At 42.5% G+C, this 25,614-nt stretch overlaps 1 protein-coding gene across 2 annotated transcripts; it reads right to left on the bottom strand.

Annotated features, from left to right (window-relative positions):
* Nucleotides 1–1,682: 1,682 nt before the first annotated feature.
* On the bottom strand, nt 1,683–25,497 carry LOC133128536 (putative tyrosine-protein phosphatase auxilin). Of its 2 annotated transcripts, XM_061242146.1 has the most exons (19): nt 25,313–25,497; nt 21,636–21,771; nt 17,534–17,669; nt 14,011–14,060; nt 13,732–13,880; nt 13,353–13,475; nt 12,552–12,688; nt 11,918–12,112; nt 11,299–11,416; nt 10,581–10,660; nt 9,850–10,043; nt 8,668–9,051; nt 8,487–8,549; nt 7,879–7,974; nt 6,850–6,969; nt 6,235–6,510; nt 5,780–5,928; nt 5,359–5,535; nt 1,683–4,697 (listed from the first exon to the last, which is right to left on the bottom strand). In XM_061242146.1, the coding sequence occupies exons 2-19, from the start codon at nt 21,646–21,648 to the stop codon at nt 4,596–4,598; spliced, it is 2,562 nt and encodes an 853-aa protein (XP_061098130.1). In that variant the 5' UTR covers nt 21,649–21,771; nt 25,313–25,497; the 3' UTR covers nt 1,683–4,595. The 2 variants fall into 2 exon arrangements, with proteins under 2 accessions (XP_061098130.1, XP_061098128.1); XM_061242144.1 differs by lacking the exon at nt 25,313–25,497 and having other exon boundaries at nt 21,636–21,831.
* Nucleotides 25,498–25,614: the final 117 nt, after the last annotated feature.

The following is a 25,614-nucleotide window of genomic DNA, read 5'->3' as shown; positions in this document are numbered from 1 at the left end:
ACCTGGCAAGCATTGTGGAGGCAGTGTGAGGGGTCAGGTCTGTACTATACAGTAGCTGCATCTGGAACTGGTTCACTAGTCTTTATTGATGAAGAAAACAGTGATGGCAGCAACAGAATGACAGCTGAAGTGTACAGAAACATATTGTCCACCAATATTCAGAGATATTGCACTCATTGCATGTAAGTTTATCATGCAGCATGACAATGGCCCAAAACATACAGCAAATGTAACCAAGGAGCTTACCAGGAAAAAAAGGTGGAAGTGTTTGACATAGCCCAGTCACCAGATTTAAACCCAATTGAACATGCTTTAAAATTGCACAGAGAGACACAGGTCTGAAACCCGAGCAAACACACAGCAACTGAAAGAGGCAGTGGTAAATGTTTGGGATAAATGGCTTGACAGGTGTTTATGATTAGTCAGGTGTGTTCAATTGCTTTCTTTGTGCAGATATAAGAGAGCTTTCAGTATCTAGTCTTAACATGCATTTTATATGAAGAGAAGGAGCTGGAGAGATAATGTAAGGCAACCCGCCCCCAAAACAAGCAGGAGCTGCAGGGCGGCCTGTAGTGCAGTGGTTAAGGTAAAAGACTGGGATACGCAAGGTCGGTGGTTCTAATCCTGGTGTAGCCACAATAAGATCCGCACAGCCGTTGGGCCCTTGAGCAAGGCCCTTAACCCTGCATTGCTCCAGGGGAAGATTGTCTCCTGTTTAGTCTAATCAACTGTACATTGCTCTGGATAAGAGTGTCTGCCAAATGCCAATAATGTAATGTAATGTAATGAGCTGAAGATGGCTGCAATGCAGGCCTGGCAGAGAATCACCAGAGAAAAGGTCTGTGGGTCAAAGTTGCTGTATGTTCTACATTCTAAAACCAAAGTGTACAAAAATACCATTAAATAAAAGTGAAGAATGTGAATTGTTTGATTTCAAATCTAGTTGTGGAGTACAGACCCAAATCAAGAAACAATGTCTTTGTCCTAAACGTAAAATGTTTTTGTATATTGTATATACTATTAAATATAATAAAATATATATTACAAATCAATTTTATACGTATATGCATACTCGCTGAGCACTTTATTAGGAACACCTGCACACAAACTTATTAATGGAATGAGTTAATCAGCCAATTGTGTGCAATGCTGCATACAATTATGCAGATATGGGTCAGGAACTTCAGGTAATGATCTCATCAACCATCAGCATTTCAACCGTGGAATGATTGTTGGTGCCAGACCGGCTGGTTTGAGTATTTCTGTAACTGCTGATCTCCTGGGATTTTCTAGAGTTTGCAGAGAATGGTGTGAAAAACAAAAAAAACATCCAGTGAGTAGCAGTTCTGCGGACAGAAACGCGTTGTTAATGAGAGACGTCCGAGAAGAGCCAGACTGGTCAAAGCTGACAGGAAGGTGACAGTAATGCAAATAACCACACATTACAACAGTGGTATGCAGAAGAGCATCTCTGAACACACAACGCGTCAAACCCCTAAGTGCATAAGCTACAGCATCTAATAAAGTGCTCACTGAGAGTATATACATATACACAAAAACAATAATGTGTACAATATGATGCATCTCCTTATTCTGCCTTAATGTTTATAAGGGTTTGTACAAACATTCTTCACAAATGATAAACAGAGGAAACAGAACACAAGGAGAAGAAAAGGGCCAGATGTGGGTCATGGATGTTTACTGTGTTCCTCGCTTTGTGTCTCTTTTCCACACCTTAGAGTGTCACACATCATATGCACTGTACACACCAGACTGGAGTCAACAAGCCACACGCAAACATAATTTACATTTCAGTAATACAGCAGACAAGCAAGTTACATACAGCAAGTGGGTCAAACATTTCAATGCCGCACATCACAACACTCTCAGAAGAAAGGGTCCATAAGGCTCCGCATAGAGGAACTCTAGTTCAAGGGTTCTATGTCAGGCAAAATTGTTCAATATGGGAAATTTCACAATATTCACACCTACCATACAGGGTTCCATAAATAATTAAGAAGGGTTCTCCTATGGAGACAAGCTTTAGAACCCTTTTTGTCTGAGAGTGTATGTTAAGGTTAATGTGAACATTGCTTTACTATTCATGATTCAAAATATAATATTTGGGGGGGTGGGGGGGGTATTCTTCATTGCTGCAAGTGTATTGTTCACTGGAGAAACTATTGTGTAAATAGTTTCTCTTGAAAAGGACATTTTCAATCACATAAATATGCATCAGATTACTTGATTTTTATTTTATTTTAAGGAAAACATTCTTAAGTGCCTTCCTTTATTCTGCTCACACCAGATAAGAAGAAATGTCTTTAAATAAAGAAAAAGGCACACTATGTAAGAAAAACACCCATACAAGACACATTTTCTTTTTGAGAAAAAAAAAAACATAGAAAATTAAATAATCTACTCTACTCTTGAGATGAGAAATACTTGTCAGAGTAGCCTAATGTGTGTAATGTAAAAGCACACTGTACACTGTATCGTACACTGTATGCAATGCAGGATAGGATTACTGATGCATCACAATACTGAACTGTGTCAGTTAAAATGTTAAGTCAGTACTGAAATCCAGAATACCAACACAGCATTATCAGGGGGTTCTTATATTACAAACCATAAATACTGAGTGACTACCCAACATACTCATCCTGATTTTGTGGTGTGTCCAAGAGCTGAACATGTCGAATACTTTTACTTTTAATATGAAATGAAAGTGTTAATTTGCAATTAGCCAATTCAACTGAACATGGATTGAACAGACACTGTTATTTATGACTTCTTATAGGTACAAAACACACATATCAATATTTCTCATTAAGCAACATCTATTCAGCCCTAGAATGTTGCACAGTACGGTACAGAATGGTACTTGTGCATTTACATGTTATGTAAAAAAAACAAAAAACACTTCTGACATGGGAAACCCTCTGAGACTCCATTGTAGTCACAATTCTTGCATTGTGACTGATGCATTGCCCAAACACTCTCAATATGGTTGGTGACAATAGCCAATTCAATCTTAGCATTGTAATTGCATCACATAAGATCCCTCCCAAGTGTTACTGTAGATAGCAGCAGTAATGTACTTGTTCAGGTTAGCTGGTAAGTATCAAGTCTGAATTCACCTAAAAACAGTTCTCAATGTGATAGTGGACTGTGTTATTTGTTCTAATCAATACATGCCTGTATATCACAAATGACAAAATAAAAACCCCCAAAATTACTTGTCGCGACAACAAATAGAAGCACCCAACCATTATCCCCAAAACATTTTCATGGTTCTGATCCAATCCAAGGATATGAATTAACAGGTACATCACCATTCAAAGATATCTGTTCTGACAGCTTTTCGGTTTAGGATTTTCAATCATTAAATAAGTAAATGATGATTGCACTTCTGCCATCATTGACGCATTGACCTAATCATTTTTAAAAAACATCTCAGCTGACAACTATCAACTGACGTGGTTCTCTCCTCAATGGCAACGGGCCAAAAACAGCTTCCTCCTCACTTGTTTCTCTCATTCTGACCAGAAATTAATAATGATATCAGAGGAGACATGTGGACCATACAACTGAAAACTTTAAGACATTTCAGATGTAACTGTTCAGTCAGCATTTCTCAAGGAGATAATATGTGAAATATGTACTTCCATTGGCCTGATATAGAACGTATCATGTAATAAAAGCAATGGTGGACTTAACTTCTGTCCTTATTTTTTTAAATCAGTTTCTGTCAGGATTGATAAGATATGACTTTTTTGCCACTTGTGTAAACAGTTTCATTCATACTACAGTGCATAATCAATATGTCTACAATGGAATAGCTGAGTACTATTGTAGGGACCATATACTGTAAACTTGCAGTCAAGCTCCTGCCTACTGTGCTCTCGAAAGGCTGTCACTTGTGCTTCTTCAGCAAGCAGATGAGAAAAAGCTGCACTAAAAAGAAATGATAATACTATCAGGGAGAGAGAAAAGTGTCTTTTAAAAGAATAAAAGAAAAGCATCTGAGCTTCATCGCCTGATATGGGAGGGTCATGCCATCACATGATCACCAGATCACTGTACAGTACACCATAGGGAGCTGCATTATTTGGATGATACTTTGACTTACTGCCAAAACTTTACAATATCTGTTATATCCCATGATACTCCTTCCCAACCCACATCAAAGGCAAGAAATGTCAACATGTTTGCCTGGAAGCACTGCTATTTTGTACAAATATAAACCACTGGGTCAATTCAATTAACACCATAGGAATGTTTTCCATAAGACCAGCGTCTGATTCACTCTCTATTCAGGCTTCAGATCCCAGGAGAACATTCAACACCGAGACACTCCAAGTCAGGCCACGAGCCTCAGTTCAGCAGGTGACACATCGACGCAGTTAAATCAGCACATCGGAATTTCTATGGGAACTATGGAAAGGGAAAATGCTTTTCACAGCAGTAGGTTTTTTTTGTAAGGAGGGGGAGTCACAGCACAGACATGGGAGGTTTTTACACACAGGGAGAGGGATGGAGGGGCTGCAGGTTACGGAGAGAGACCCCCCTGTTGGTAGGAACTTCTCCGAATTTCAGTACAATGGCTTTTGTCCTTGACTTTCAAACTCTGACCAGGCGTCATTTAGTTCCATGAAAATCATCTTGGCATACTGTTCATAGGGTTGTCCTGTGGCCTAGAACCAAGAAAATATATTCATATTCTATTGGCAGATACCTTTATGAATGAAAATGTATACAGATTAAATTTCATATTTTCAACTTAATAATAATTATATATTGTCACTCATTGGCAATTAATTATTTAGCCTAGTCATGTCACAGCATAAAAACTAACATAAGAACACATAACAATATTAAAATATTGAAGTACATTTAAACCATTATCAATTGATAATATAGATTTACTGAGGCAAGTCAAATTAAGGACCAGGCTCAATGGATACAATAGCCAGGAACCCATCAAACAAACATTTTTTGCATGGATGCTGCTTGCTCTTTCCATCTTTCATTCAAAAATATTCCTCAGCAAACATTTTTAGGAAAAATTGGTATGCTTATCAAATAATTCATATATCATTCATGTTTCTAGGTCCTGTATTTCCTCATTTTCCCACATCGGAGTGCATGAATTTCAACTGAGTGTTTTCAGCAAAAATCAGCAAAGTCAGCAAAAAACCACAGGGAAAATATCTACTTGGACAACTTAAGCACATACTGTAGCATACAGTATGTCAAGTAAATGTAGTTCAGAAGACTTGATTCTCAGACTTCCCACCAAACAGAACTCCCCTCCTCTTGGCATGATATTAACGGGACGTCAAGCATGAGACTCACCTTGTCAGGGTGGACCACCAGCACAGCCTTGCGATAGACCTTCTTGACCTGCTCCGGAGTGACCAGGTCAGCCATTCCCACAGACTTCCACCTGGTCTCCCCCTCCCAAAGCACCGTGTGCATGGTGGACAGCAGGGCTCGGATATTCCTCTCCTTCCCTTCGATCCAGTCCAGGATCTGAGAGAACAGCCATCTTTAATCTCAATGCACTTTACTCTCAACGTTTACAAGTTTTCCCACATTGGTTCAAAAGTGCTTTTTCTTCTAAATGGAAAATGCCCACAGTGAAGCGTTGTGTAAAAACCTGATTGTAAATGGTGTGAAAGTAGATTTACTGACTGAGAGTGGGTGGACAACATGGTTTTGGAGGTGCTGTGTCACATACACAAGGTCCACACTACCTCAAATGCTTATGACTTACTTTTAGCTTCTCAGGGTCCATCTCCTTTGCCATCTCCTCCTTCCTCATCTCTGCTATCGTCCGCGGCCCCTTCTTGTCTTTGCTGCCAGCGAAGCCTTGGCCGGAGAGCAGGTCGTCAAAGTTGGCCTCCGTCATTTTGGGTTTGGTCCCTACAGGAGAACCAGAAGAACCACATTATGAACCTTATAATAGCTCTCCAGAGATGTGAGAAGAAAAGATTCTGTAACCATTGGCAGCTATTTTCCCAAAGTGATTTTCAATGTTTTTGGAAGAGATAAGAGTAGTAGGAGGCATTAGTAAGAGATGTGTGTTTGTAGGAGGCGTATATAGCTGTAGAAGGTAGGTGTTAGCAGGAGGTGTTAATGGAGCTGTGCGTAGGTGGTGTATGAGATGTATGAGATGGAGGGGTTTGTTGGGGGAGCGGTAGCAGGAGGTGTTTTCGGACTGAGACACACCAGGTTTCGTGCTGGCGTTGGGGGCCCCGCCCATGCTGGAGAAGCCGATGTTGTAGTTGGGGCGATGCTGTGGGGAGGCCTGGGGCGGGGGCACCCCTTTAGCCTGCTGCTGCTGGGATTGCCACTGCGCCCCTCCACCCTGCTGCCAGGAGGGGAAGCCCCCGCCTGTCTGCCATGCCCCTCCACCCATGTGCTGGGGGGACCTCTGTGGAGAGGGAGGGAAGGCACCCCCAGACCCTGTGGGGGTGGTCGGCTTGCTGGAGAACCCAGAGCCTCCTGTGAAAGAAAATGGTTTAGTCTGCGTTGAATCACAAACAAAACAGGGCACACTCATCTGATAGACTGCTAGCGTAGATTGATGTAAGCTATTATGGACCATTGGATGAACTGGAATTTTTCCAGTAATTAGTACGTGCTTGTGATGTTACAAGTCAACTGGGCCTTTTTCAGTTTTATGTGAACTTGACCCTCTCTTGATGTGCAACAAATTCCTGGAAAGGCAATACTCAATTGTTACCGCTGCATAACATATGCTACACAGTTCATAAGTACGTATCTATACACACCGTAATGAACTTTGGACAAGAACAAACACAGTAAAGGAATGAGGCAGACCTCCCAGATTCCCGAGGTCGGCAAAGGGGTCGAGAGTGTTTGGTTTGGGCTGGTGTGTGGGTGTGTTGTGGGAGGATCCCGTGGGGCTGGTGGCCGCTGACCTGCTCCCTCCCCATCCACCTGTGCACACACAGACACAGACACACACACACACACACACACACACACACAGACACAGCCACCTCATTAGGCTGCTGACTTCAAACCTCAATTGGATACATGTGAACTTCATCTGAACTTCATCAGTTGATCTTAAATGAGAAATGTAAAAGGGCACTATTGAGCACTGTTCCTAAAAGGACTGGCATTAGCTGAAGCAAGATACCTAAAATGGGTGGAGCAATCAAATGCTCACTGATATGACCAATCACTGTTTTGCTGTGAGGAGAAAAACGATTCATTTGAACACATAGATAGCTCATTGTAGCTCCACCCATTATGGTCGCTAATAAGTCTCCTAGCATTAGACATAGCATAGCATTAGGCTCATTCCAATCAGTTATTTTTCTCCTCTTTTTTCTTTTCCTTGCTCCTATTTTCACTCCTAGCTCCACCCATCGGGATAGGCTGGAAAAAGAGGATCAAGAAAGACGAGAAAATGTGAAGAAGGCAAATGGAATGTCCTTAAAACGTCAGTTTGAAGCCACGTCAGTTATAGACGTGGCAGATGCATGGCAGATGGGGAGAGGTGGATCCACAGGTCGATCATTTATACATCACGCTTTCTGAAAAAACGCTTCCACAAAGGATGCACTCATGTTTCCTTGCTCAAAGGCAAGATTGGGAGTTCCTAACTCCTACTCCTCCTAGAAGGAACATTTAATGGTTTGGAATGTCCTCAAAGATGGTGAACCTCAATTTCCAGGGCAGGAGCAAGGAAAAGAAAAAAGGGGAGAAAATAAAGGACTGGATTGAACCCATAGGCTCCCCTCAACACATCCTTAACCACTACAGAGGTGGTAGAGTGACACTGAGGTGGCAGGTGGTGGTCTCTAAGTGACAGGACAGGGTGGCGTTGCTGGGGGGCACCTGTAGCCGCTGGATTGTTGGAATCCCACCCTCCCATCAGGTTCTGCTGCTGAATGTTGACAGTGGGGGCGGCGGGGGGCACTGGAGAGGTCGGGCCTGGAAGAAAATCAGCCAGACATAGGGTTCACTGACGAACCATGTCGTCAGTGCCGATCCAAACCCTTGCAGGGTCTGTTATTTGTTGTTTTGGGGTTTGAATTTAAATTAAATTGAATTTAATCCCAGTGGTATGTACTGTTTAGTGTAACTAAACCATAGTGCTGTAGCATAGTTTTTCTTTTGCCAAACAGGAGGTCACTGATAACCACTACATACACCAAAACCCAGTTAGGCATTGCCAGAACATGAAAGCAAAGCATGCACACATTTTACCCATGGCCTGCACCGATGGGGTGCTTACTGTCAGGGTGTGGGCCTTTTCCACACCTCCACACTAACAGGGTGATAGCAAGGGGCAAAACCTTACCCACAGTCCCCACCGATAGGAAGAGAGGGGTGGCCATGAAATGACATGCCTTACTCATGCCTGCAATCTACAAAGTCAGGGACAGAGACCGCACTGCATGCTGGAGCGAGAAAGTTCCCTGGCCCCATCCACGCCACATTACCTGGCCCCAAGAACGAGCCTCCTGGCTCCTGCAGTGTTGGACCGGAGCCGAAGGGATCGAAATCTGTTGGGAGAACAAATCGGTTGCCATTACCTCACGGCTTGTGTGTATTTGTCATGCAGTGTTCCTAAGGAGGTGCGCTCCCCGTCCTAAATGACAGCAGAACGTGTGGGAAACTCACCGTCCGCAGGGAGAGTGGAGATACAAGGAGAGTGGGGTGGGGCAAATTTCTGGGGGGTAGACTGTGCAGAAGCAGGGCTGCTGCCAGGGTGGGGCGTGGAGCCAAACAGGTCTCCCAGCAGGTCTGTGTTGGTGGGGGGAGCCTGGGGCATGGAGGAGGCCTGGCCACCAGCGTCTCCATCCAAACCCAGCAGGTCCACTTCCTCAGCGGGGGGAGGTGCCGCAGTGGGTGGGGCCTCAGGCTTCTTGTCATCAGCGGGCATGGCCTGGGGCCCACCAGGCTTCTCACCGCTGCTGCCACTCCGCTGGCCATCACCCAAAGACTCGCCTTCCTGGGGGCCCAGGGCCGGCCGTTGTTCAGGCCCCCCAGGGGCCTTGCCAGCATCTGAGGAACAAGAGAAACCAAGTGAGAATTCTTCAGTCATCAACTATAGGGGTCTCCTTAGCCTATCAGGCCCTTTTGCGATTACTAAGCTCGCCAGTGTGCTCTTTCCCTTTGCTGATGTTCCAAACAGTTGATTTTGTTATTTCTTTTTTCTCAATCTCATAATGGCTTCCTTTACTCTGGTGTTCATGTTGACAAATTCCAAAGACTCCAAAGGCAATGAAATGCTTATAATCAGTGTAGGCAGAAAGCTCTACCTACACTGAGGAAGAATTATCATCTGCTTAATCAGAAACACCCAAAGGTAATTTGGCCCAAACATTATGGTGCCCTGAAATGGGGGGGCTTTGTATAAAAAGTTCTGCAAGGTGAAACACTGTAAATACAATACCCTCCTCCTTCCACGACTTTTCCTAAATATTTGGGCTTAAAATAATTGCGTTTTTAAAATAATGAAAAATAAATACAATTTGAGTAAACAGGCAGTTTCTGCCATTTTCTTCACAAAAAACCCTCGCCAGAAAATAGGCAGCAGGAACTGGTACCCAGATGTGAATGTCTCTCTCTCCTCAGACATGCCATTCAGCAGCTGAATGACCCACGCTTCGAGAAGAACTGCTCAATCAAGAGCTATCGAAACTAATTTTGGATGCCTAATCAGGAATTTTGCACTCAAATGCCTAATCAGTATTAGGAACAATGAATAAATGGATCTTCGTAAGACTCTCTAAAAACTATAACATTTGTTATATTTTTAGGTGTGCTTGAGCCTTCATCCCCAGCCCCCCTCTTCCTCACCAGCAATGGCAAGTGCACCCTGGTGTTCCTCGTGGCAGGAAAAGAGGATGGTGGGGTTGATGTCCTTGCTGGGGAACTGCTCCCAGGGTGGGGTCAGGTCCTTCTGCCTGTCTGCTGTCTCCACCTCGATGTCCAGCTGCACGTGAAAGAGCTGAGGATACTTCTCTGGGGAGTCACACGCATCCAACTCCGGCCTACACACATGAACACAAACAAACACACATGCGCACATATGTACACACTGTTCAACTGATAACTATTTGACTGAGAAGAACAGACAGTTCATCAATGTATGAGTTTCAGCACTGGTACCTGTGCAGGTGGCACTGCAACCAAACTACAGTCACTCCAGTGATGTACTGTAGTGCAAGCCAGTGACTACTTTAACCCCTACTGTGAATGCAATGCAGTTACTACTGCAGGTAGCTGGAGCTGACTGTAGGAGTAGTGTATCCTATACTAAGGAGAACTGGTAGCCGATGTGAGACTGGCATGAAGTCAGAAGTTTAGCAGTACGCCAAGGAGCTTGGGACCACATAAGCCTACACCCGACGGGACAAGGCCACTGTGGAGTTTCGGGTCATAGTCGACTAAAGGCCGCATCCTTGATGTAGAGGATCAAGCCAGTGACTATTGCACCCAGCCAGAATTCATAGTGAGTTCCTTTATGGACCGAACTTGTCAGAGCCCTAAACTTGAGTTTTAATGCAAAAAATAAAGGAGGGACTTACTTCGTGAACTTTAAGACCGTGGTCCCAGGAGAAATGAAACCAGTGTGAAACTGAATCTGGAATATTTGCATGTTGGACGTCTGTAATCAGAGAAAAGCTTGTGCATTACATCATGTTGTGCACTACATCACTTTCTGTATTCAGTTCATAAATTATGCAGTCCAGCAGCCTGTGACATAATCTCAACACTGACGCTCCTTTGAAGTGAGCTTAATGCATCTCAGTGTGATGGCCTTGCAAGTCACTGCATATGAGAGCGCATGCCAGATAAAAAATGAATATGCATACTCAGTTCTCTCGAGATTGGTAGGGGGTTGTATTGTTCCCATAGACTGCAGAAAAATATGGACCAGGTGCCTAGGAAGTCAAGCTTAGAGGCACTGCCATGATGTACAATTTGGAGACTGCGCAATAGGTAAGCTTATGCGGCTCCTCCACTAAGCGTGGGAGTGAGAGCGATGTAATCTGTCCCTGATTCATCCACAAAGTATTGCTGTATTGTCCTAATAACACAATAAACCGGCACATGGGGAGCAATTAAAAAAAACACCAATTGTGTTTTCTGGGGAAAAAAAGTATTGACTTTGTATTTTGTATTTACATTGAAAACGGGTCCTAATGGCCTATACTAGAGCCAACCGCAGTGGCACTAGTGAGCACCGTCCCTCAGTATGACCAGGTAATGAGCTTCGATTTGCCCGCTTGATTGTTCCTCTACCTTGGCCTGCAGTCGCCCTCCGATGGTTGACCTCATATGGTAGACAGAGACCACCACATCCCCGTGAGCGCTCACACCCAGAGGGAACACCACCTTCCCCTCCTGGACCCGATGCTCCCTGGGGGAAGAGACAAAAAAAAACTCTTTACTACATCCGTGACTCACTGTCAATTCTGACATTACTGAATGTCTCAAGGAATTGGATGAATACGTTTGTAAGCAAAGATTTGTGTGCTTAAAGCAGGTGGTAAACTTACTTCTGGTGACTCCAGACAGTATTATGTAGATGAATACCTTAAAATGTATTTTTTCACATCAATGTAGGCCTATAGTATGAGCCCTTAACGTGCCCCAATCCTACTGACAAAAATGTATTAAACAATAAGACTTCTCTGTAATGCTGGATAGTATTTCAAATACTTTCCCAAAAAAGTTCCCACCATAGTTTTGTCTTGAAAGCTTAGCTTCTTACCATGAATTGAAATGGTTTGAGCTTTATTGATCTCAATTTTCCTTGGTTTCTCCATGACCTTTTGGTGCTGGGGGAACTGAATGCAGGCTTATTTGGACAATCTGACTGTTGTGGCCTGTTCAGGGGACAAAAGCTCCTGAAGCGTACCTCATCCTCTCGTACTCCTGCGCTGTAGAGAAGATCTTGGTCTCTCCGATGAGGATGTCGCAGAAGGGTCGGCAGCCAGTGCGTTGCTTGTTGAAGATGGGCACAGGGCTCATGGTGACTGCCTTGATGACCAGGGGCTTGGAGTGGGGCAGGGTGGGCTTCTCCGACACCATGCTGCACATGTAGCCAACGTACCTGAGGACAGGAAACAACATCCTCAAACACAACCTCCAGACAAACAAGGCCTGGAAGTACACTGGAAGACATTCACACATAGCATAACATAATGGCTAGAACAGGCCATTCTGCCCAGCAATTTCCTACCACTAAAGAATACCAACTGCTTAGTTTGCCTAAAAGCTAAATAGTATCTAGCATCATGTCAAGCCTGGCCTTGAAAGCCCCCTGTGTTTCTGCCTCCACTACATGTCCTGGCAAGCTATTTCACACAGTGACCACTCTGTGTGAAACAATACTTCCTAATATCTGTGCAGAATTTATCCTAATTTCCATGTTGGTCAAACAAAAACTTGGTTTGGAATGGCTAGCTCCAAAAGTAATAATACAATACTCAAGCTGGGACCCAGAGAGCATCTTGAGTAGAGGGCTGACCATAGAGCACTGGCTGGCCTACCTTCTGTGTGAGGGCCACAAGCCTGACCCGGGCCTCTTGGCGCTGAGTAGCTGGATGGCAGGGACCGGGTTACAGAACAGGTGAGAGAAGCAGAACATGGCACAAACCAGGACACCTGCAGGGGCTCTGCCATCCTGCTACAAAACCGAGGAGAGAGACAATGTAAGAGACAGAGTCAGAAAGAGGGATACAGTATATAAAGGAATATACACTCACTGAGCACTTGTACACCTAATTATTCATGTGATTATCTAATCAGCCTATCATGTAGTAGCAGTGCAATGCATAAAATAATCCAGATGCGTGTCAGGAGCTTCAGTTGATGTTCACATCAAGCACCAGAATGAGGAAAAATGTGACTTTGACGGTGGAATGATTGTTGGTGGCAGACAGGTAATGGTTTGAGTGTCTCAGAAACTGCTGATCTCCAAAAAACATCCAGTGAGCAGCAGTTCTGCTGGCAGAAATGCCTTTTAATGAGAGAGGTCAGAGGAGAAGGGCCAGACTGGTCAAAGCTGACAGGAAGCTGACAATAACGCAAGTAACCACACATCACAACAGTGGTATGCAGAAGAGCATCTCTGAACACACAACGTGTCAAACCTCTAAGTGGATAGGCGACAGCAGCAGAAGACTAAATAAGTCTAAAAAATAAGTACCTAATAAATAGCTCATTGAGTGTATAATTCTTAATTCTGCTGAAATGGATGACTCCATTGCATAACCTTGCCAAGATCCGTCAATGTTGGTGTCCATCAATTTTGACATCATAGCACACACCTGAGATTGTAAAGCTCATACCATGCAAGTAATCACACAGACATTCTTGGGGTTCTGTTGGAGCCAGTTATGCATGTTCTTGCAGACAGCAAACAGGTTGTGGAGACTGGGGGCTTGTCGGGCTGGCCAGTTGCACTCTGACACCTGGGGGTGGATAATGGGTGTGAACAACAATCAAAACGTGTTTATATATTACATTAATGGCATGTTTCAGACTTTGAGACTAAATTAGACTGTTGCCAGTTGCTCCTATCCGTTTGACCCATGACAACATTCATTTCAAGCAATATCCAGATATACAGATTAGCCTGTGTGGTGCACTGTTTAAAGCCTGACCTTCATTCTGGGAGATGTTTTTCGAACAGATTTTTAAAAGGCTTCCAGCAGATCTCAGTCTCACCCTGTTGGAGAATTTGGCTCCACGATAGTTCCTCTGGGACAGATTGAAGACGGTGTAGTGGTCCAAGTGGCGGGAGTCCAGAAAGGAGCGCACATCCTCCACGTGGTTCCTGTAGCCCAGTTCGATGGCCTCGGCAGGGTACGACATCACTGCCGAGGGGAAGAGAACAGAAAGATGATGGAACCAAAATGAAGTTCAAAATCTCAAGCTCTGGACTACAAATCCCATAAACTTCTCTAAGAATGTACCTTGCCTCTCACTCGTCATTATCTTACTTACCTATAATTCGTGAGGTGATGTAGGAAATGTCCAGCTCTCCTTTTGTGTAACTGAAACATAAAAGCAGTCAACATTAGCCAATACATCCGTGTTAAGGGTGGGCTACTATTGTGGATCAATGGAATGTGTAACACCTCTTGTTACTAAGGAAGATCACATCTATTCTAGCATGAGCAGACTTTTTCTGTGACTGGTGTGGTAAGTGCTCTGACAAGGCATATTCTCAAAAATTTTTAATCAGACGGTGACAAAATACATTTGTAATGATAAGCAACCATGTGTCTTTACACAAATGTACACACTCTACACTCCAATGCAGGTAGCCAAGCTTATTCCATTATTATATTTTATATAGTATTCATTGCTTACTTTTTGTTATTTATTTAGCTGAATAACTACTTATGTATTGATGCTTTCAATGATGATGATGATGATACTACCCTATCATTTCAAGCTCCCTGAGACCCAGTTTTGGGCCCCAGCCCCTGCTGAGTACCAGTACCCTAAAGTATGTGGTGGCCTCTCACTTTCTGATTTGCACTGGTATTTTCTGAAACCTATTAAATTCAGCATATACTGTATCAAGTATGGTGCATAGAATGTCTAGAAAAATGTAACATTTACATTTGTTCCCTGCAGTGGTTAAATTATCTCATTGTCACTTACAAAATCAACAAAATGTGCAATTTGACCAGGGACGCCCAAAGGTTGGCATACCACTGTAATTTTGGAGGGTGCCATGCGTACGTGTTTGTGTGTAGTTGCTTTGTAGTGTTGTGCCAAAAAAGCACCTTGAAACTGAAGCTGAAATACAGCAGGCTGATGGTCCCAGCCATCTCCAACACAATATAAAATGGGTATAATATAAACTATGGGTGGCAGCTGACAACAGGAAATATTGGAACCAGAGCTCTGTTTGAGCAAATTTGTCTTTACAAAGGCTGCCATTTCCAGACAGGCCAGACAGGAGACTGGTGTTCCATATCAGGGCTTCTTACTAATCCCTGTACCCTTCTGTCAGTGCCTAAATTCAGAATATTTTGCGAATTAAATTAAGGGCGCTCCTACAGAACACTTTGCTGGTGAAGCTCATCTGTCCAGCAACACATACACCCACAAACATGTATTCACACACATGCACGCAAGCACACACACACACACACACAGGCTAATTTGCAGGGGCACACATTCTCACACACGCATCCACACACAGACAAGACAAGTAAAGCAGTTGGTTTCAAATTAACATCAGTAATTATATCTTATTAAACTCATATATTTATTAGGTATTTTTTGGACTTATTTTTTAGACTTATTGGTCTTCTGCTGCTGTAGCCTATCCACTTCAAGGTTTAAAGCGTTGTGAGTTCAGAGCTACTCTTCTGCATACCACTGTTGTAATACGTGGTAATTTGTGTTACTGTCACCTTCCTGTCAGCATTGACCAGCCTGGGCCTTTTCCTCTGACCTCTCTCATTAACAACGAGTTTCTAGCAGCAGAACCACTGCTCACTCAATTTGTTTATTGTTTTTCACATTCTCTGCCTCTAGAACCTGTTGTACGTGAAAATCCCAGGTGATCAGCAGTTTCTGAGATACTCAAACCACCCTGTCTGCCACCAACAATCATTCCTCAGTCAAAGTCTCTTAGATCACATTTCTTCCCCATTCTGACATTTGATCTGAACAACAGCTTAACCTCTTGACAATGTCTGCATGCTTGTATGCATTTAGTTGCTGCCACATGATTGGCTGATAAAATATTCGCATTAACAAGCTGGTGTACAGGTCTCCCTAATAACTTGCTCACTGAATGTATACTCATAATAGTGATACTCCATAAATTACAGCACTGTGTCCGCATCCTGTTTATAACCTATCTACCTGCCCACCTGCTGTCAATTTATTTACTTTTCTTTCACAAGGCATACTCTTCTTCTATAAAGCCACTCTTCCTCTCTTCCCTGCTTATGCTGATACATTCTGCTTCCTATCTTCAGCTCACCTTCAGGTAGAACAGAATTCAGCTTGTTCTCTTATTACTGTTCATTGTTTCCCACAGATGGCTTTAAACAATGCCTCTGCCTCCCCTTATATCTCCTGTTTGTTCTATTATGCCTCTACCTCTCCCCCACCCTTTCTCTTTCTCATTTTCACAGCTTATTTTAGTGCTTATAATTTAATTCAGTTGGCTATCTGTCTAAAAACGTATTTTCTCTAATAACATTAGTAATTAGTTACATCCTCCAAATGGAAAATGCCCTTCAGTCCGTCTGCTTCCTTGCCTGAGAGAATTCCAGTCCTTACTTTTTCCTTTTATATGTTATGTGCTACTGATTTAGCATGTTTTTTTTGTTTCAAGATTGTTTGATATTGTATTGGTGTGTTACCCTCCATGTACAGGAGGGAATGCTGGAGTAGCCCTGGGCTACCATGCATGCGTTCCTGCAAACAGGCACATGCGTTTCAGGAAACCTGTGATTCACAGGCCGTTTTCACACCTCAGTAGGGGACTCTTGTGTCGCTGTGTAACTTGGGGGGGGGGGGGGGGAAATCCGACAGCAAATCCGCTGTTAATTTTTTATTTCTATTCTTTGCCATAAAGTTACATCACAGCACCGAGGTTCACTACATAAGCTGAATGTGTAAGGCCTCAGAAGGCCTCAGGGCGCTTAATGAAATGAGCCCATTGTACTGAGTCGGGCAGGTATTCAGCAGTGTCACCGGAGAGACCGGCAGCATGAATAATTGAGGCGAGTGGAGGCAGCAGGTCTCTCCCCAGCGTGCGGCCATGAGGTGACACACTGACGCCGCGCCTCTCTGGCCAGGGGCAATATGCTGAGCTGACCACCCCAGGCCACACAATTCATACTTCATAGAGTGCTGGGAGGGAGACAGGACCTCTGGGCGGCCTTAGCAGATGCCTGTCCGTATGTTTCTTTGTATTTAAACAATTTTTGCTAGTTAATTTGTATAACTAGTCTTCTTTACCTCACTATATAAGGCTCTCCCATGTCCTTCAAATATCGGAAACAAAAGTTTCAAATTTTTGTTCTTAGTTTTTTTGATGTTATTTATATTATTTCCCTGTATTTTTACTTATTTGCATGGCATTCATGTGTTATTTTGTAACATATCTTTTTTTCCCAGTACTACCAAAACGGTCACCACACTCCCCATTATTTTACATTATATTACATTACAGGCATTTAGCAGACGCCCATCCAGAGTGACGTATAATGAAGTGCAAATCAAGGGATAAGTGCGTTGAGGACCCTAGAGGAAAGTACAGTTCCGGGTCCTAGAGTGATCACAGATACAACTTGAACCCTTGAACTTACCAACTAGCATACCACAGCTGGTAGCTAGAATGCCCCGAGTACAACAATAACTATACATAAGTGTTATTATAATCTAATTAAGGCTAATCATGGTAGTGATTCTTCCCCATGACAGGCAGAAGATGGCTCAGTATATTAGCATACATGCTGCACAGACAGATATACAACTGAAGGGGACTCACGTTGCGACTTGGTTCATGACTTTAGTGGAGGTGTCCTTCAGGGTGTCTTTGAGGTTGTCTTTGAAGCTGGTGAACAGCTTCCCAGCTCCACCCTTTACCATGTCCAGGAGACCCCCGCCATAGTTGGCGTCCATATCTAGAGATGAAGTGGGTGGTCAGATTTCAGGTCTTACAATCACAAACACACACACCATTTCCTTTTTAAGGGTTTGAGGCTAATACAATTCAACCAGACCAAGATATTCCTTATTTAATTAACAATGGCTGAACAAGGATGCAAAAAAGAAATGTCACGACCATTGCAATTTTCCCAAGATAACAAGGATATTAGTATGTTTGTGCAGGTGTCTCAGGGGAGACCAGCAAAGTAATTTTCCATATGTTGGTTATATTTCATTATTGTACAATATTTTGTTGGAATTATTTAATAAGTATATTCCAGTAAATAGCTTTATATATAGTCATCTACAACCCTGTCATAACAACATACATGTATACTTGTGCATATTGTAATTAAAGTAGCCTTGTACAGCACCAAAGCACAGAGGGAAATGGGAAAATGGCCTCCATTTGTACGCTATAGGACCCATCCACTTTATCTGAGAAAAAGGGAATAATCTATAGACCATGGTAATGTCAGAGGGGACTGTTTCCACATCTCAGCACTTGCCTCAGACGCCTGGCCAAAATGAAGTAAGTTGTCAGCCAAACAAGCCTGGAGTGAAATTTTGTGCAGCCCACACCAAAAAAAGCCACCAATATTCACACAATTTTTACTGCCAAAAACCCCCCAAAAAACGGCCAACTGGCTTCTCGCACTGAACAAGAACACACAGTCAGGAAACGAAAAGCTAACGAACCACAAAACAAACACAAATATGGTTATTTAATGAACAAGCCCTCGATGCTGCTTTAACTGAAGATTTTCTTCTTATTAAATGAAAACATGAATTGGTGGTGGGAGGGTGGCGTTTCGGTCCCTCCAGTGAGTGTAAAACCGGTGACAAATACGATAACATGGCTGAAAAACCCAAAGCTGGCAGTGGAGGTCTGAAGCAGGCTGCCAATGACTCACAATGACTCACATTGCTGCAGAGCAGCATGGCAGATGGGCTAGTGTGCATAAGAGTAGCTCGCCATTCTCCACTCATTTCGGAATGCTTTCATTTCCATGGCTACACAAACCTCCCAGCTATAGGACCTCATCCAGGGAACCCAGAGTTTTTGTCCTAGAGCACTGACTCGCCACTCTCATATTCGGCTCAACTCATTTCACTACGCCTCGAGACAAAATGGCTTCTCTCCTGGTCAGTGCATTGGCCCAGCAGCCCTGCATGGTTACAGCCTGTATCTCTTCCTCATACCACTTCTCTGCCCTTAACATCCAAATGTCCTTAACCGTCAATCATTTCATGCAAAATGTGGCATTTAAAAATACGACTGGAATTTTTCTCCCCAAAAAATATGTGGTCAAGTAGTGAGATTGACTCATGCCTGACTAGAAGTAGCCATATTTGTCACAACATGTTTCTTGGCTGCATTGACAGTGACAGGTTAAATTAGAGGTCCAGTTACAGAGGTCCAAGAAGTCTTTTAAATCTGTAGTCAACTCCATACAGCAATTTAGCCACAAGTAAGAAACCAGCACCAACAAATATTCAGTTTTCAAAATTCAGTACAAGTTTGCATTCTCTGCATTTTGTATTTTTTACATTTATATTTATTTTCCATGCGGTGTGGATTGGAGGCCTGAGCCCAAGACTTATTCTGGAATCATCTGAGTTTGATCTGAAAGGGGAAGCTCTCTGCTGACAAACATGGTTATTAAGAGACCCCCACGGCTCGACAACACAGGAAATCAAAGCCGGCATGGTGGTCTTTTGAAAGGAGGTGCCTGAGATGGTTCTCTACAGTCTCAGATAAGGTGTGATTAAATGCAACAGAGATTGTTGTGAGAAGAAGAGAGAGAGGGAGAGAGAGACAGAATGACAAACGCACAGACAAAGAGATGCATACACAGAAAAACACACAGAGAAATAGAACTGGAGACGTAGGCATACTCACACAGGGAAAAGAGAGCCATAGGGATAGACCATAAACATTGGAATGGAGTTGTAAGCACAGGAGTAAGAGAACAGTATGCACAGAGAGACAGCAGTACACAAAGGGAGAGAGCAGTACATATAGGGAGAAAGCAGTAAACTCATTGAGAGAGCAGTATGCACAGGGAGAGAGCAGTAGGCATGGGGGGAGAGGAGTATGCACTAGGAGAGTGCAGTATGCACAAGGACAGAGGAGTAGGTAAAGGGAGTGAGGCAGTACACCCAGGTGAGAGCAGTATGCATAGGGATAGAGCAGTACACCCAGGGAGAGCAGTATGCATAGGGATAGAGGAGTATGCACAGAGAAACAAGTGATAGCTGTGAACACAGTGAATTTTAAAAACTACAACATAACATAAACAGAGCCACCTGAGGCCTCTAAGCAGAGAGCTTCAAAGCCCCCAGTGTGTGCACCTGGTGTGTCCTCTGTCCTGGGCTGTCTGAGAGTCTTTTCATCTTCCTGACAGACACACATCCTATTGTTTACACTGTGCACTGTGGCAGTGCTCCACACCAGACCAGCTCAGCTGCCATATCACATCATCCAAGAAGCACATGGTTAGGTTTTATGGGCTTGGATCATTATATTAGATATAGAGATAATGACAATATATATCATCGGAGCACTGCATGGGCAGACTTTATGGATATAACTGTTAAAATAATTATAGACCCCAAAGAGACTAATAAAAGTATACCGTAACATATATCTGTATTTCTTTGATACAACCTGATCATGTGCAATGACAGAAAGAGGAATGTATCAGGCATTAAATATGACATTATATGCGAGCATTCGTAGAAAGACCTGTGTGTCGCATCGAAGCAACATGCGGTAGGGCAGGAAGGATTTTAGATATCTGACCTCAACATGTCACAAAATGAGTGATAATAACAATATAGCCTTAAAACCATAACGTAAGGTTATATCAACTAGTGTGGACATGAACAGTGAGTGTATTTCCCATCCATGTCTCTGTGGCTGACATCTGGAAATGATCTGAGTGCATTTTCAGGACCCCTGATTGATTGCATTGCCATACTTTAATTTAGCTGATGCTCTTATCTTGAGAAACGTTCAGAGTGAAGTACATTCAGTAAATTCAGTAGATCTATAAGAACTGTAGTAACCGGCCAAGTAGTAGCCTAGCTAAAAAGACAGCTGTACTGTTAGCACAAGCAACTATCCGGACTATCATATTAGCAGGAAGCAGTCCTATTAGCACCGGTGGTGGCACCAGAGGTCTAATCACGGGTGTCCTGGAGAAAGTTTTGGGGTGTGGGGGTGGGGGGTTGGAGATATTGCAAACATGGAGAGATGCAGGGGAAACTTCTAAAAAGGTTCAATTAAACACAGCTAGCATTTTGACACATGCTTACACAACACACTACAAATCTGATTGGAACTACGTTATTGATTATTGATTTGTGATAAATCATGAATTATAGTTCTAGGGTACTGGTACGTTGAAACCTGTACATGTGGCATCATTAGTAAATCACTTCATTATAAAATGCAAATTACCTGTGCATCAATATTATTTTCTGCACAGATACTGAATATAATGTATTTTTTTGTGATCTGGCACCATATGTACTTAATAACCAGACTGAGACACCTTCAAGGCAATAGGCTGGCAAAATATGTCAAAGACATTCCACATACCCCACTGATTTACTAATATCAAAGATCGTAAAATTATATCAGGACATCTGAATGAATCGCTACATATACCTATAAGCACGGTGCTTTTATGAAAATAATGTTAGACATAGTCCAAACAAAAGCTAAGACAAGTAGGCTACGTAATGTAGTAGGCCGATCAGCGTGATTAATTCAAAAGCAAAAATAAACGCATTGGTGTCTTATATTAAACCGTTTGCCAGTTCAGCAATAGCAGTCGCGTATGCTATTCAATACACCGGTGAAAACCCAACATGCGTACACGCTCCACACAGTAGGCTACAATCGTCGTTCTCTTGTCATAATCCGGCCTTACCTGAGCTGTCCATGGTTCTGTAGTCCTCCGGTCTTCCCGGGCCTGCCTCCGCTGCTAGGTCTGCCGCTGTTCCGCTGGCTCCGTGCGTGCTGCCGCCTCTCCCCCCGTTATTGAAGTCACGGCTACTGTCGACCAGCTGCAAGGATTCATATCCATCGTAAGCGGTCTTTTTCTTGCATCCACCAAGCAGGCTCATGAGCACAGCGCAGATATTTATGAATTACATGTACAAAAAATATATATCCTTGAGGCAATGCTATGGCGACAAAGTTACGCTCGGTTTTCTGTCCTCCGATATTGTATCCGTGCTGGTTACGCTCAGCAGCTCTGCTTCCGTCTGCCCGCGCAAGGCTGTCCTCACAGCCGCATTTAACTACAGAAGGCGAGCCAGTATCCCTGCAGAATTAATGGCCCTTTCCCAGCTCGCCGCTGGCTACAGACAAATCCCAGCAACTGCTTATGCACAGCGCACAAAGTGCTTTTGGGGGATTCCGTTTATTCATGCTTATTTGCAACATTTGTATTTCTTATTTTCTAAATGAACATTGTGCTCAACTGATATGCTATTGTCTCGCTCACATATATGGTTTGTCTTTTAACTAAATAAAATGACAACTATCAATTCATAGATAGGGTTAAGGAAACAATGCCAACATTTTTTATTGGTGCAGCCAACATAGTAAATTACAGCATTCCACATTAGAGATACCAGAATTTCATCTGACAGGATGAGCCAGACCTGATTTTACTAAAAATATGTCAAAACCAGGATCTCAGATTTCACACACACCCCCATATACAATATAAATGTAATAGTCTGTGGTTACTCCTCTGAAGATACCCCTGAATTATAAAGATATAAAGAAAAAAGAAGCACCAGACTGGATGCATACATTTCTGGAGAAGCATGTGAGCAAAATACCATTTAATGATGATGTCATTACGATCCTCTTCTTGTTTTTATTCTGTAAATGTTTTTCAACTAGGACCATACTGTGTAATGCTGGCAAATATCGTTTTCTCAGTTTTTCTGAAGTCATAATCACAACATTTAAGACAAAAGTGAATGTTTGGAGTCTTGATTTAGTCGCATCCGGAATGTAAGCTCAATTTTATTAATCAATTTTCTACAAAGAGAGGGGGCTATACCTGGGTAACATCATTGTATTGGGTGGGGCTCTAGACGTCTTATTTGTTCTGGGCTAAAGTATGTGGCTCATATTGCATATTTGCAAATTAAGCAAGGTAGACAATTCTATTGAGTGCAAAGGGGATGACACCTGTCCTGCAATTGACATACATTCCAACAATGAAGGAACTGGCATTCTTTGCAATAATAAAACATGTGTTTGGTAGCATGACATCAACCGCATAATTCAGCCACTAACAGCTTACAATAAAACAAGCTGCTTAGTGGTGTGCCCCAAGCCTCAGTTTTACAAGTGTAAGACTACTTCCATAAAATGTTACAGCAGGTAATTTGGGTTTGTTGAAGAATATAGGCCTATATCCGGAAACTAAGAAGAATATCATTGTGCTACTAATACTTGGCAAAACCAAAATGTGGAAATATGTGGATGGACAATTAAAAGATTATCTTTTATTTAGAATAGTCAAATGATTCTTCAACAGGCATAGCATTACCACCTTAGTTCGCTCCAGGGTTAATGATAGATTACAAGTTAATGTGTAGATGACACAAAGTTTAAGGGCATTTTCTTAGGTGTTTAACATTGAACATAATGTTTTTATGACATACGTAAAAGCACTGCGTTCACTTTGATGAGTATGTTTTGAGTACAACTGTGCATACAGTTTTCAAGTCCATAGCATTTCATCGTGTTTTCACCACAGTTTCTAAAAATGATTTACTATATACTTCTTTTAAACTGAAAGATGTCAGGCTTGTGCATAGGTGACATTTGGGGTTTGAAATACAATTTGGGATATGTACAGGACATACACACACACAGTGTACCACACACAATGCATGCTGTGTATATGGCACATATTATATGCTATACAGATGTGAAGACAACTGAAACAGATTGTGGACAAGTTTCATGCACCAAAATCTAAAATCGTGGTGTACAGCTGGCAGAGAAAAATCTCCATTTAGGGGAACAATGTGAGAACAGTGGAGAACTACCTGTTCAAGCATAGGTCAAATCACATTGAAACCAGTGGCACCCCAGTGGAAAGGCAGGATAATATATATATATTTAAACCCTTTCAAACAGCCATGAGTACATCTGAACATCTGCATGTGGCTATTTGGAATCTTTCTGTAAAGACAAAAACCAACAGACATCGAAAATAAATATTTACTTATATTTAGCAGAAACAGCTGCATGTATGGTGCTCAGCACACAAGCCTAGAGTAGCTTATGCGTATTAGCCTATGCGTATAGGATTAATAACTCTCCAAACTGGCCAATAAAGCTTTAACCAAAGGTTCCAGTTAGACAAGCGTCATTTAAACATTCCGGTCTGGGTGTAACTATAGCACTCATTCTGGACTTTGAAGCTACTGTAAACTATCATACACGCGTCAGACCTCCAGGTCTAAGAAGTTTTTTGTTTTTTATTTTAAGCATGCGTCTCATACGTCAAGCAACTAATCTTTTTATCTTGTCAAATGATTTTTTATGCAGGCCCAACCAGCGATGAATTTGGCTGCTTTCCATCGTTTTAGGCCTACAAAAATCCAAGAACATACTAATCAGTCTGAATGTATGAGGTTAAGGATCTCTTTTTTCTTTTAAAAATCTGCGAGAACAAATACTTATCCAACTGATAATCAATATTTATCAATCGTCAAATGTCATCGGTTAAAAGAGCCAAAACCCTGCCAAAAAATGCATTGTGTATTGGGCTGATACATTATCGGAACAGCGGATCTGATCATTTGAAAGAACGAATGAATCCATCGCTGGGGGGTTTGGGCCGCTGCTTTCAAAACCCATTCATTTGTCATTTGGCTGGCTTTCTTTAAAATATATTAGCTACAAGGATCATTATATTGTGGAATATTGCTACTCTTGTCACACCATTGTGCATAGCCTATGCAGGGTATAAAATCGATCTCATAGAAATTAATCAGATAGTCCTGTCAACAGCTAGGGCATCTGGTTTGTTTATATTATCCAAGGTTAACGGTTACACGGAGAATAAGCACTATATTTTCAAACTGGTTGATTATTCTACTTATATTTTCGACTCAACCTACAGAAGGAAACTGCTCAACATACTAGAATACGCAGATGAACAGAAACCCAACAAATTACCCCATAAAAGCACAAAAAAGGCCTATTTGTCATCAAATGCTAGCATCGTCTTCCTAGGTAAACATGACAACCCCATCGCCGAGGCTATGGATCGGCTATATCGTGATTTCCTTCAAAATAAAAACGAATCTAGTCGAGCGAGAACACCCAGGATGCATCCAACGGTGTGAAATCTTGTGAGGGTGATCGGCATATTAATGTTGTACATTTAGTTTCTTCCTTATGTGCTTCGCAAATGATGACGAACACATTTTGTAGGCTACGTTATGTAATAGGTTGTCGAGATTTGCTTAGTAATCATTATGAGCGTACTGTAGAAATGTGCAATGAATAAGCCTACGCATCCACTGAAATTAAACGCTTCCTATAAGGGATTCCCTCCATACATACCTTTTCGGACGCTTTCTTTCATTATCCTTTGGCTCGAGGTCTTCAGTTGCGTGACAGCAGGGAGTCCTACTGATTTCTGGAACGGTGATCTTATGATTTGTAGCTAGTCAAAGGTCAAAGAGGTAGTCCCCCGTCTCCCATCGGTCCCGTGAGCAAGGACATAAAACGTGGATCGTCGTGTTGAACCTGCTGAATGACGGGCTAGTCTATAGCGTCAGACTATAAAAAATAAAATAAAATCACGACTCTCGCTGGCAAAACAGTATGAAAAAAGCGGACTGGAATTTTGAACTGGGTCCCAA

Source organism: Conger conger, chromosome 5 (genome assembly GCF_963514075.1).
Source record: "Conger conger chromosome 5, fConCon1.1, whole genome shotgun sequence".
Lineage (NCBI taxonomy): Eukaryota > Metazoa > Chordata > Actinopteri > Anguilliformes > Congridae > Conger > Conger conger.
This window is presented reverse-complemented; position numbering and strand designations above follow the sequence as displayed.